Genomic DNA, 12,753 nt, shown 5'->3' with positions numbered 1-12,753 from the left:
AGCAAGTCCAAAGCTTTTGACAGATGGATGGTTAGCCCCTGAGCAGTTGTCATAAATGACAACTTATAAATTAAGTTCCTCTAGACTTGGACAAACTCCTGTAATCTGTATCCAGAGGTCTGGCACTTCCTGCCCTGTCCATCTGTGTGTTCTGGCAGGATAGATGGCCCAATTGTCTTTCCTGTATACGGTAACATTTTTCTGTGTTGCTCTGAAGTATAATCTCTGAAGTTGTTTTCAAACAATAGGGAGTAAAACGTAAGCTTCAAATTCAACCCTGTTACTGCAAATTACCTATCTGAAGTCACAATCTGCTGAACAGATTATTTTCCACACACAGCTGAGTTCCTCTGTAGACAATAACAATTCTGTCATAATTTGTGCCTCTGTCTGCCTGCTGGCATGTTTCTTTCAATGGTGACTGCTACATCCTGATTTCAAAAGTCTTAAAATTTGCTAAAATAGACTTCTCAGACCCAAAGAACTATAAGGCTTCTCTGGAGGCTGTTCTGTTAGTCCCTGTGTCCCTGAACTGGGCCACATGGAACACCAAGTACACTTGTGTTCCCTTTGCCCCCACAGGTCTCTCTGTCTTCCTGCCTGTGTGTCAGCCAGGAGCTCATCTTTTGCGGCTGCACAGATGGGATAGTCCGCATCTTCCAGGCCCACAGCCTGCAGTACCTCGCGAACCTGCCCAAACCGCACTACCTTGGGGTGGACGTGGCCCAGGGCTTGGAGCCCAGGTACTGCCCAGCAGGGGGAAGGAGAGGAGCCCACTCAGTCTGTCCACTGACATTCACTCATGCTTCCGGCCCCATCTACCTATCTGGCCAGCCCTGGGCTGGAAGGAGACAGCTCTAACGAGGCAGCAAAATCTCTGCCACCATGAAGTCTGCAGTCTAGTGAGGGAGCTTGATGATAAGCAAGTACACAAACGAGACCATTTCAGATAGTCATAAATGCTGTGGTGAAATAAAGCAGGGACTCAGGAAGGAAAGTGCCCGGGGATGGGGCTGTGTTGATTGGCAGCCAGGGGAAGTGTCTTTGGTGAGAGGGAGCCAGCTGTGTGGAGAGCTGGGTCCCAAGAGCAAGCGTAAAGACCTGAAGGGAAAAACACCCTGGGCTTGGTGCGTTGCAGGAACAACTAGAGACTGTGTGATCAGAGCCTAGTGTACCAGGGGAAGATGTTGGGAGACAGGTCTGAACATTTATGGAGACTGTTAGGGGAAGCTTCCTTCCAATAAAGGAAGTCTTTTCTGATGTCAGTGGGCAGCCTGATTTCAGGCATTGGCATTGGTTATATGGTCAGGCCTTGAGCATTAGATCCCTCTGGCTGCCATGTTGAGAGGGGGTGGAAGGGGTGAGCTGTGCTGTATCTTCCCCTTTGTTGTAAGGCTGTTTGGTGTCTGTAAAACGTAGGACCTACCTCTCATGGAGACTGGGAATTCAGTGTCGCTAAAGCTCTCAGATCGGCGTGTCATAGATGCTCAGTAAACTGTAGTCTTTGTAGGGAGGCCCCAGGTCAGGGGACAGCTCCCCAGCCCCTTGCATAGGGATTTTTGATCACATGTTGGTGGGGCCAATGAGAGAGAACTGAGAACTGATGGTATGTGCCCATCATCCTTCCATGCTCAGAGAGAGGATGGAGCTTGGGTTGGATTAGATGAAGGGAGAGAGATGTCAACAGGAGTCAAAAATTCAAATGTTCTCAGGGGCCAGCCAGAAGCTTCCAGTTTACAACCTTTGGACTAGAAGCAAAAGCAAAGGAACTGGGAGGGAGGAAGGAGAAGTGGAGTCGGAGTGGGAGATGGACCATCCCAAATATAAGGAATGGCATTGCCAAGCAAGAGGCAGCTAGCTCAGGTGTCACCAGGAGCAGCTGTCACTACTCACAGTGACATTGATGGTGACTGATGGCACATGTGGCCTTGTTAGCTTCCTCTTCCACAGAAAGGCAGAAGCAGTCTACCCGGATACGGTGGCACTGACCTTCGACCCCATCCATCAGTGGCTGTCCTGCGTGTATAAGGACCACAGCATCTACATCTGGGATGTCAAAGACATCAACAAAGTAGGCAAGATGTGGTCGGAGCTCTTCCACAGCTCCTACGTCTGGAACGTGGAGGTGAGTCCCTGTTTTCTTCCCTCTGCCCCTGCTCGGCTCCCATCTGGGGCTCATCTGGGGAAAGCTTCCGCAGTTTAGGGAACCCATTCAGCTCTTCCTTCACAAGATCCCAACTTTGTGCCAGATGCTGTTCTATCTAGGTGCTGGAGACACAGCTGGGAAGGAAACTGATGAAAGTCCTGCATTTGGGGGGGAGAGTAAACCCACACGTCATCAACACTAACCAAGCAGCACTACCTCTCCAAAGAAAAATAAAACAGCGTAGGGCAAAAGGGATCAAGGGTGCTATTCTAGAGAGGGGAATGATCAGGGAAGTCCTCTCTGAGGACATGACATTCAAGCAGAGACCTGCAGGAAGCGAGGCATGTGGCCACTGGGGAGAACAGTGTCAAGAGCATGTGTACCTTGGAGAGCTTGCTGTGGAGGCCATTTGTGTAGTTTAGTGCTTTTCTAAGTGTTGAAGTTTTCTGAGAATGAGTCTTTGGGATGTTTTCATTCTCTAAAGCTGTTCTAATTCCTTGCACATAAGACAACCAGTGGGGAAATAGTTATATTCTACCTTTTTTTTCTTTTTTTGTCCCTCAAATTTCTTACTGATAGAGCACTTGTCCTAGAGAAATTATGTTTTTGGTGGCCCAGTTCACAACTGGGAGAAATAACTTGATCTGTTTGAATAAGCATTATTTAGCCCTTTGACTGCTTGAATCCATCTGCCTTCGTAGATCTGAGTTTTCTGCTGATAGCACTTTTCTCTTAACAAGCATGTTGTTTAAATAACTTTAAATTTTTGTATATAAATATATTCTCTTTGAAAAACAGGTGAAATATTTCAAAGCTAAAGACTGTTTTGATCACTTCCCTATCCCCCAATCCTGCTCTCTCTCACCTTCACCTTTGTTGTTGGTTTAGTATATGCTCTTTCAGTTCATTTTCTTTGCATCCACCTGTTATTTATATATCTGTCTCTTCAACAAAAATATCTGTGGGTGCATCTTTTTATCAGTTCTGGAAAGAACAGCCAGTACAGACTTAATAATTGCCTCTACCCTGTTCTTTCTCTTCATCTGTAACTCCAATGTCCTGTCTCTATCCCTCATACTTTTTATAAATAGAACAGATCTAGAAAACCACACAAAAGAAATATACAGTTTATTAATAATTGTTAGCAGCTATTGGTGCTCAATGCATAGATCCATTTATTCCTTGGGGGTTGCAATATGGTGATATTCTAATTCTATCATTTCTTTTTATTAGTTGGACTACTTATATGAAGAAACAATTCCCCTCATCTACCATTTGGTCACCCAGTGGTACACTTCATATAGGAAAGGCAGGATAAATGCTTGATTCTTTCCCTTTATTTACCAGTTTTCAAGATAATGAATTGGTTCCCTGTCCTCTAAAGGTAACTAGTTGTTTTTATTTAATATCATTCTAAACTCATATATGTAAATATATTGGATATATTTTATATATTGCAATTATTATTGCAATTATTAACATTATTAAAGCTCAAATTGTCCCATCTTTGACCAGTGGGAGCATCTTTAAGTTGGCTCCTGAGTCCTTTGGACATGACCCTAGTAATCTTTCTTTGGTAGCTTCCTTGCTATTGGAGATGACGAGATGTTCCAGTTGCGTCTTGTACATTTCCTGTCCCAGACCTGGAATCAACCATTTCTTGAAGAAGCCCTGAGTTTTTGTTTTGTTTTCAGTGTGAACTGGTATTTCAAATCCACTGTCTGAGTGCTGGGGATGCTCATAGGTATTGGATTGATCCTTCCAGAATCCTAAAGACACGGGGGATGATGGAATTAGGATATCTCCCCAGTTAATCATTTACTTATTCCCACATTATATGTACAACAGTCTGAGAATGACGATTACTCAATTTTGAAAAGAGTTTAAAACTATTTTTTTGCCTATGTTCTCTCCATTCGCCCCCATTTTTAAAAATAGTTATACTATTTCTGTGTGATTTGATCATTATATACCATTATATACCACATTCTCTTCCTTATGACCCCATTTATTTGGGGGAGGGTAATAAGTGTACACATATATTGTGGTAAAATACACATAGCATAAAATTCACCATTTAAATAATTTTAAAATGTACAATTCAGTGGCATTCAATACATTCGCAATGTTATACAACCATCCCTACTATCCAGCACTGGAACATTTTCATCACCTCAAAAGGAAACTCTGTACCCAAGCAACCAATCCCTTTTCCCACTTACCCAACCCTAATCTGCTTTCTGTCGCTATGAATTTGCCTGTTCTGAATATTTCATACAAATGGAAAAATAAAATATGTAGACTCTGTGTCTGGATTCTTTCACTTAATGTTTTCAAGGTTTATCCATGTGGTTACATGTTTCGGTACTTCATTCCTTTTTTAGGGTTGAATAATATTCCATTGTATGGATATACCATGTTTTGTTTATCTGTTCATCAATTGATGGATATTTGTGTTGTTTCCATCCTCTGGCTTTATGAATAGTGCTGCTATGAACGTTCATGTACAAGCTTTGTTTGAACATCTGTTTTCAGTTCTTTTGGGTGGTATACCTGGTGGGCAGAATTGCTGGGTCATATGGTAATTCTGTGTTTAACTTTTTGAGGAACCCCCAAGCTTTTCCCAGCAGCTGCATCATTTTACATTCCCACTAGCCGTACTCCACATCCTTACCAACACTGTTTTTTTTTGATTTTTGAAGTATAGCCATCTTAGTGTTTGTGAAATGGTAGTATATTGTGGTTTTGACTTGCATTTCCCTAATGGTTAATGATACTGAATTTCTTTTTATGTGCTAGTTGGTAATTTGTATATCTTTGAAGAAATATCTATTCAAATATTTTGTCCAATTTTTACTTGGGTTGTCTTTTTGCTTTTGAATTGTAAGAGTTCTTTACATATTCTGGATATCCTTATTAGATTTATGATTTACAAATATTTTCTTCCATTTTTGTGTTATTCACTTTCTTGTATCCTTTGATGTACAAAGATTTTTAATTTTGATAAAGTTCAATTTATTTTTTTCTTTTATTGCTTGTATCTTTGGTGTCATAACTAAAAAACCATTGCCAAATCCACAACCATGAAGATTTACTTTTCTTCTAAGGGTTTTGTTATTTTAGCTCTTCCATTTAGGTCTTTGGTCTCTTTTGAGTTAATTTTTGTTAACTTTTATACTTGAAGCAAGGGTCCAGCTTCATTATTTTGCATGTGGGTATATAATTCCAGCACTGTTTATTGAACGGACTATTCTTTCCCCTTGGATAATCTTGGCACACTTGTTGAAAATCAATTGACCATAGATGTATGGATTTAATTTTGTACTCTCAGTTATATTCCATTGATGTATGTCTATCTCTATGCCAATGGCACAGAATTTTGATTACTGTAGCTTTGTAATAAGTTTTGAAATTAGGAAGTGTGTTTCCTACAACTTTGTTCTTCTTTATCAATATTGGCACTATTTGGGATCAGCTTTTCTGTTTCTGAAAAAAAAACCAAACAACAACTTTATCTCCATTGTAATTTTTATCTTCTTCTTGCCAGCCCTTGGTTTAGTTTGCTCTTCTTTTCTAGTTCCTTAAGGTGAGACATTATTGATTTGAGACTTTCTTGATGGAGGCATTTACAGCTATAAATTTCCCTCTGAGTATTGCTTTTGCTGCATTCCATAAGTTTTGGTATATTGTGTTTTCATTTTCACTTGTGTCAAAGTATTTTCTAATTTCCCTTTGATTTCTTCACTGATCCATTGGTTGTGTAACAGTGCGTGATTTAATATTCACATATTTGTTAATTCTCCAAATTTCCTTCTGTTATTTGTAATTTCATTCTGACTGTCGTTAGATTGTTTGTGTGATTACAGTCTTTTAAAATGTATTGACTTCTTTTGTTACCTTATAGGTGGTCTATTCTGGAGAATGCTCCATGTTTACTTGAGAAGAATGTGGGTTATGCCGTTATTGGGTGGAGTATTCTTTACATATCTGTTAGTCTGTTTGGTTTATAGTGTTTTTCTAGTCCTCTGTTTCCTTATTGATAATTTCTTATAACTATCTTTTATTGAAAATGGAATGTTGAAGTCTTCAACTGTTATTATAATGCTGTTTCCAATTCTGTCAGTTTTTGCTTCGTGTATTTTGGTTCTCTGCTCTTATGTGTGTGTTTGTATTATATCTTCTTGATGGTTGACCCCTTTATCAATATATAATGCCCTTCTTTGTCACTTGTAACAGTTTTAAAAAAATTTTTTTGTAAATATTTATTTATTTTTGAAAGAGAGAGACAGAGTGTGAGTGTGGGGATGAGGGGGCGGGGGGCAGAGAGAGAGGGAGACACAGAATCTGAAGCAGGCTCCAGGCCCTGAGTTGTCAGCACAGAGCCCAACAGGGGCTTGAACCCATGAGCAGTGAGCTCATGACCTGATCCAAAGAGGGATGCTCAACTGACTGAACCACCCAGGCACCCCCACTTGTAACAGTTTTTGACTTAAACTCTATTTTGTCTGATACTACTATATACATGCAAATTTCTTTTCTGGTTACTATTTGTATGGAGTATCTTTTTTTTTTTTTTTTAATATATGAAATTTATTGTCAAATTGGTTTCCATACAACACCCAGTGCTCATCCCAAAAGATGCCCTCTTCAATGCCCATCACCTACCCTTCCCTCCTTCCCAGCCCCCCATCAACCCTCAGTTTGTTCTCAGTTTTTAAGAATCTCTTATGCTTTGGCTCTCTCCCACTCTAATCTCATTTTTTTTTTTTTCCGTTCCCCTCCCCCATGGGTTTCTGTTAAGTTTCTCAGGATCCACATAAGAGTGAAAACATATGGTATCTGTCTTTCTCTGTATGGCTTGTTTCACTTAGCATAACACTCTCCAGTTCCATCCACGTTGCTACAAAGGGCCATATTTCATTCTTTCTCATTGCCACGTAGTACTCCTGTATGGAGTATCTTTTTACATACCTTTACTTTCACCCTGTATGTGTCTGGATATAAAGTAGCCTCTTATGGACAACAGAGATGGATCTTTTTTTAATGAAGTCTGCCAATAATTTCCTTTTTATTACAGAGTTTAATCCCTTTACATTTAAGGTAATTACTCCTAAGATGGGATTTATTTTTATTTTCTTCTTTTCTTGCCTATCTCATAATTTTTTTTTGTTGAAACCTAGATATTTTGATTTTTATAATGTGATGACTCTGGAAATCAAATTCTTCTCCTCCACGCTGGGGTTTGTTGTGTGGGTTGTAGTTGTTTAGTGGTTTTTCTGAACTGTTTTTGTAAAGATTGTGTTCTTTTTCATGTGTAGTCACTAAAGTCTTTCCATTATCTGAGATGTCGGCTGTCGTGATTTGACAGCAGTTTCCTTAAATGTCAAAATGCAGCAGCTTCTTTCTTTTTTAAGCTCTCCCTGGTTATTGTAAGTTAGATTCCAGAGTTCTGAAAAAGTTGATTCTGACAGTTTTTTGGAGCTCAAGTTTGTTTTGGTGGAGGGATAGCTTTTTGGAGTTCTCCCCACTGTGCCGTTTTCAGTGATGTCACTTAACCCTCATTTATTCTTTGTTCTACGAGTAACTATATATTTAATCTATGTTGATGTCTCTAGTTGTTTTTGTTGTCTGGAGCTCCTTCTTTTTTTTTTTTTTTTGAGAGAGAGCACGGGGGAGGGGCAGAGAGAGGGGGACAGAGGATCTGAAACAGGCTCTGCACTGACAGCACAGAGCCCAATGTGGACCTTGAACTCACGAGCCATGAGATCATGATCTGAGCCAAAGTCAGACGCTTAACCGACTGAGCCAACCAGGTGCCCCTGGAGCTCATTCTTTAGAAGATTTGTCAGGGGGCGCCTGGGTGGCTCAGTCGGTTGGGCGGCTGACTTCGGCTCAGGTCATGATCTCGCGGTCCATGAGTTCGAGCCCCGCGTCGGGCTCTGTGCTGACAGCTCGGAGCCTGGAGCCTGTTTCAGATTCTGTGTCTCCCTCTCTCTGACCCTCCCCCGTTCATGCTCTGTCTCTCCCTGTCTCAAAAATAAATAAAACGGGGGCGCCTGGGTGGCTCAGTCGGTTAAGCGTCTGACTTCGGCTCAGGTCACGATCTCGCGGTCCGTGAGTTCGAGCCCCGCGTCGGGCTCTGGGCTGATGGCTCAGAGCCTGGAGCCTGCTTCTGATTCTGTGTCTCCCTCTCTCTCTGCCCCTCCCCCGTTCATGCTCTGTCTCTCTCTGTCTCAAAAATAAATAAAATGTTAAAAAAAAAAATTTAAAAAAAAAATAAAAAATTTAAAAAAAAAAATAAATAAATAAATAAAACGTTAAAAAAATTTAAAAAAAAAAGAAGATTTGTCAGGAACAGTTCATGGGGACAGTATCTCCCAATATGAGTTTTTGCATATTGGTAAGTTTATATTTGCCCTTTATACTTGAAAGTCACTCCTGCTGGATAGAAAATGTTTGGCTCATGTTTTCTTTCCTTGTCTCTCTTAAATACATTATTTCATTTTCTTATGGTTATTGAAATGTCTGATTGTTTTCCCTTTTAAGTCACTTTCTGTGCTTGCCTAGAAGCCCAAAGGATTTCTTTCTTTTACTTTTAGGCCTAGTAATGTTACTCTAGAGTATATCTTGGTATCAGTTTTTATAGGTAGACATATTCCTGCTGTATACATTTTAGTATTTCTCTTCCCTTGATTTGGTTTTCTTCAGGGATTTCTATTATCTATATGTTGGATTCTCATTGCCTAGCTCCAGTAGTGTCACTTTTTCTCAAATCCTTTTAGTTCTTTCATCATTTGTTTTATTTTTAATAATTTCCCCCTTTTAGGGGCGCCTGGGTGGCTCAGTTGGTTAAGTGTCCGACTCTTGGTTTCAGTTACGTCATGTGATCTCATGGTTTGTGGGTTTAAGCCCCGCATTCTGCCTCATGCTGACAGTGTGGAGCCTGCTTGGGATTCTCTCTCTCTGCCCCTCCCCCTCTGGCCCCCTCTGTCTCTCTCTCAAAATAAATAAATAAACTTAAAAGATTAAAAAAAAAAAAAAAAGCCCCCTTTTTACCTATTTCTTCATGCCTTACCTTTTTGTGTTTATTCGCTTTTGGATTCCTTCTAATTTGGTTTTTATTCCTGAAATGATCTCTTCATTTATTTCTAACTCTGAATTCTGTCATCTTATTTCTGAATTTCCTAATTGGGAAATTGTTTTGTTTTGTGGAAATATGTTTCTGGTGTGCTTTCTTTCTCTTCCTTTTATTTTAAAGGGTAACTTTGTTTGGGACTGGAGTTTGGTCCTTTCTTGTTTTCATTTTTAGAAATGGTATAGTTCATGGGGCACCTGGCTGGCTCAGTCCGTAGAGCCATGATCTGAGGGTCATGGAGTTTGAACCCCACCTTGGGTGTAGAGATTACTTAAATAAAAATAAAAACAAAAGTTGGTGTGGTTGAGGGCAGATTTTCTAGCTTCCCAAGAAAGGATTCCATCTTCTATGATTTTTATACTATTTAAAAAAAATATGGCAGCTTGCTTTCTGATATTTCCTTATTATGTTCCTATTTATGTGTTGTGCCCCTACCTTTTTCTAAGCCTCCTCTTTACTCTGGCTCTCCAGTGTCTATCCTGATCAGTCTTGTTTTCCCTCTGGGTGGGCCTTTGGCCATGGGTGAGAGCCATGGCAGGTCAGTGTTAAGAGTTCACAGGATCTTCACAGCTCCAGCCCCTTCCGACCTAATTGCCAAAGCACACACTCAACCACTATTGGAGTGGATAAAACCCTCCCAGTTTGAACTGCTGTTCAATTTGAACTGTTGTACTTTCCCTGTGAATACCCGTTGGCTACTTTGGGGTTATCCTTTGTTGGGTAACCACAGAGTTACTCAAAGAACAACAAAGTTGCTTCCTTCTGTGTTCTCTCATATACATGTTGACAAACTACTGGAGGTATTTAGTCCCTACCTGCTTGTATTTTGGGAGTTATGAGAATATCGCATCACCTAATTTTGCTGTAAGTGTTGTCTGTGGGGTTTTGGTTTTGATATCTGGTTGCTCATTTTGATGTGGCGATTTTAGATTAAAAATCTGTGCTACTGCTGTTATCATTTCTTCAGAACCCGGTTTTCCAGATTTGAAATCTCTCTATATGTCATCTTTTTGACTGTCTGACCTGCATTTTGCTTCTAGAAATAGTTCTATTTTGTTGTTTTTCAACCCTGCTTGGTTAGTCTTTATAGTTTATGGTCAGCTAGTCATACTTTTACTCTTGTCAAAGCTCTTCTATTTCTTTAAGCATGTTAAACATAGTTATTTTATGTTCTGTGTGATAATTCCAGTATTTGAAGCTGGATGGCTATTTCTGCTGCTTCTTGCTCATGGTACCTTGTTTCCTTTTGTGCTTAGTGACTTTTGATGGAGCTGCCCATTTGCCTTGGAAATTTACGTGTGGGGATGTTTCATGGCCTGGGCTGAAGATGGGGCATGGACAATATATAGTAGCATTCGGTGTCCTTGTTTTCTTGTTCATTTTTAACATAGAAGGCATTATGCCATGCCTATTTATCTGCCACATACTTTTTGTCACCAAAATGCACTAGTATATCATAATGCTGCCACTGACATGGTTGTAATGAATCGCCCTTTGCCTTGTTCTCTGGGGACTGTAGGTGTATCCGGAGTTTGAAGATCAGAGAGCTTGTCTACCATCAGGATCTTTTCTTACTTGCTCCTCAGACAACACCATCCGCTTTTGGAACATGGATAGCAGCCCTGACTCTCACTGGCAGAAAAATATCTTCAGTAATGTGAGTGGCTCAATTATGAACCATATTTTAGGAGGAACTGAGACATACTTTAAGTAGGATATAGGGACAAGAGGGGGTCTTATGGACCTTGGTGTTAAGTTTCACTGAGGGCAAGAAGCAGGAAGCAAGACCGGTCACACTCTGTCGCCCTCTCTCTTGTCTCTCACTCTCTCCCTCTTTTTCTTTCTGAGGTAGTGTGGTCTGTCCTCTTTGCTTCTCTCTGCCCATCAGCTCCTGCTTTCTAGGTGTGTCAACACAGCTACTCCAGGCAACCTGACATATTCAGTAGAAATGAAATTGTTCCCCAGGTCTTGAGTCGGAACTCTCTGGAAGAACACCTGACAGACCAAATCAGGGAGGGGCTTCCCCTGTCTAGCTAACTGCCACACAGTGAAGCCTTGGGTGAGGGTGCTGGCAGCGTCCCAAAGAGAGCCATGATGTTGGGAGGGCTGAAGAAATGGTTGATATTGCTAGGTCAGTGAGGGAGCTTCTCTTAAGAGCTGAGATCTGATTCATGCATTCATTTATTCTGCAGATGCTTAGTAAGATCTATGCTAGGTGCTATGCTGCATGCTGGGGACACATCAGTGACTAAGACCCTCCTTCTGCCCTTGTGGCTCCCACAGTCTAGAAGGGAGAGGCACCAATAACTGCACAAATTATGGTATAATCATAAGCATGATAAGCATGGAAATAAATTGTGAAGTGTTAGTAGGATATGTAACAGTGTCATCTGATTTTATCTGTAGTGTGAGGGGCAGTTTCCTGGAGGAGGAGACAACTGAGCTGAGATGTGGAGAATAGGGATGAGCAAAGAGGGGAGGGGAGAGCGTCCTACACCAAGGGAATAGCCTGTGCAAAGGCCCTGAGGTGAGAAAGAGTTTGGGGAGTTGGAAAACCTGAGCAGTCACTGTGGCTGGAACAAAACAGGCCCTTAATGCAGGGTGTGTGTAGCAGGTGCCCTTTTACTCCCCTCACCCCCCCCCCCCCACCCAGTACTACCACCTTCTCTTCTGCACCTGTGTGATATACATGTTATATTTGTCTGCATACAATAGAAAAACTCAAAGCCAAGAGGAAAAGTTTGGTTTTCTGACTCATAAAAATAGTCTGGAGGTCACCAGTCCAGGCTGTTTTGGCAGCTGCAGGAAGCCCTTAGAGACCCGAGAGCCTTTAGCTGTCCACACTGCCATTTTGGAGTCATCCTTGTCCTTGTCATCCAGTATGGCTGCGGGAGCTCCAGGCAGCAGGACGGAGGAAAAGGAAGCAGAGTGTTCTCACTTGTTTTATATCTCATTGACCAGAATGTATCCACAGAGCGTCACCCAGCTGCCAGGGGGACTAGGAAACAGTCACTCTGAGTAGCGAAGGTCAGATTTGGAGTTCTGGAGCTAATGAAGGACGGGAGGCCGGCTGTGGGGAGACAGGACTGCAGAGGTGCTTTGGCGCTTCCAGAGCACTGACCTCAGCCCTCTCCCTCCGCAGACCCTGCTGAAGGTAGTGTACGTAGAGAATGACATCCAGCACCTGCAGGACACGTCGCACTTCCCAGACCGGGGGGGTGAGAACGGGACGCCTGTGGACGTGAAAGCTGGGGTGCGGGTCATGCAGGTCAGTCCTGATGGCCAGCACTTGGCTTCAGGCGACCGAAGTGGAAATCTGAGGCAAGTGAGCCCTGGAGGGTGATTAGCAGACACTTCCCAGCTCAGGCTTGGATGCTCGGTGGGGTGAAGGAGCCCTGGCCTCGGCACCCCCGCCGGCCCACTGGGAATGAGGGACTGTGACTAGCAAGCTGGAAAGCAGCTGTCCCTGACG

General features: G+C 41.9%; 1 protein-coding gene across 5 annotated transcripts in view; it reads left to right on the top strand.

The window, feature by feature from the left end:
- WDR62 (WD repeat domain 62) overlaps window positions 1-12,753 on the top strand; it is a 43,126-nt gene that overhangs the window by 11,551 nt on the left and 18,822 nt on the right. For 4 of the 5 annotated variants that reach the window (XM_042918987.1, XM_042918986.1, XM_042918988.1 and 1 more), the window contains 4 exons: window positions 583-743; window positions 1,936-2,125; window positions 10,801-10,938; window positions 12,424-12,602. In XM_042918987.1, the coding sequence (XP_042774921.1) occupies window positions 583-743; window positions 1,936-2,125; window positions 10,801-10,938; window positions 12,424-12,602 (668 nt within the window). The remainder of the gene's footprint in view (window positions 1-582; window positions 744-1,935; window positions 2,126-10,800; window positions 10,939-12,423; window positions 12,603-12,753) is intronic. The other variant, XM_042918989.1, reaches the window with a different exon arrangement.

This window comes from Panthera leo, chromosome E2 (assembly GCF_018350215.1).
Source record: "Panthera leo isolate Ple1 chromosome E2, P.leo_Ple1_pat1.1, whole genome shotgun sequence".
NCBI lineage: Eukaryota > Metazoa > Chordata > Mammalia > Carnivora > Felidae > Panthera > Panthera leo.
Note: the sequence above shows the minus strand (reverse complement) of the source record. Positions and strands in the feature narration are given on the sequence as shown.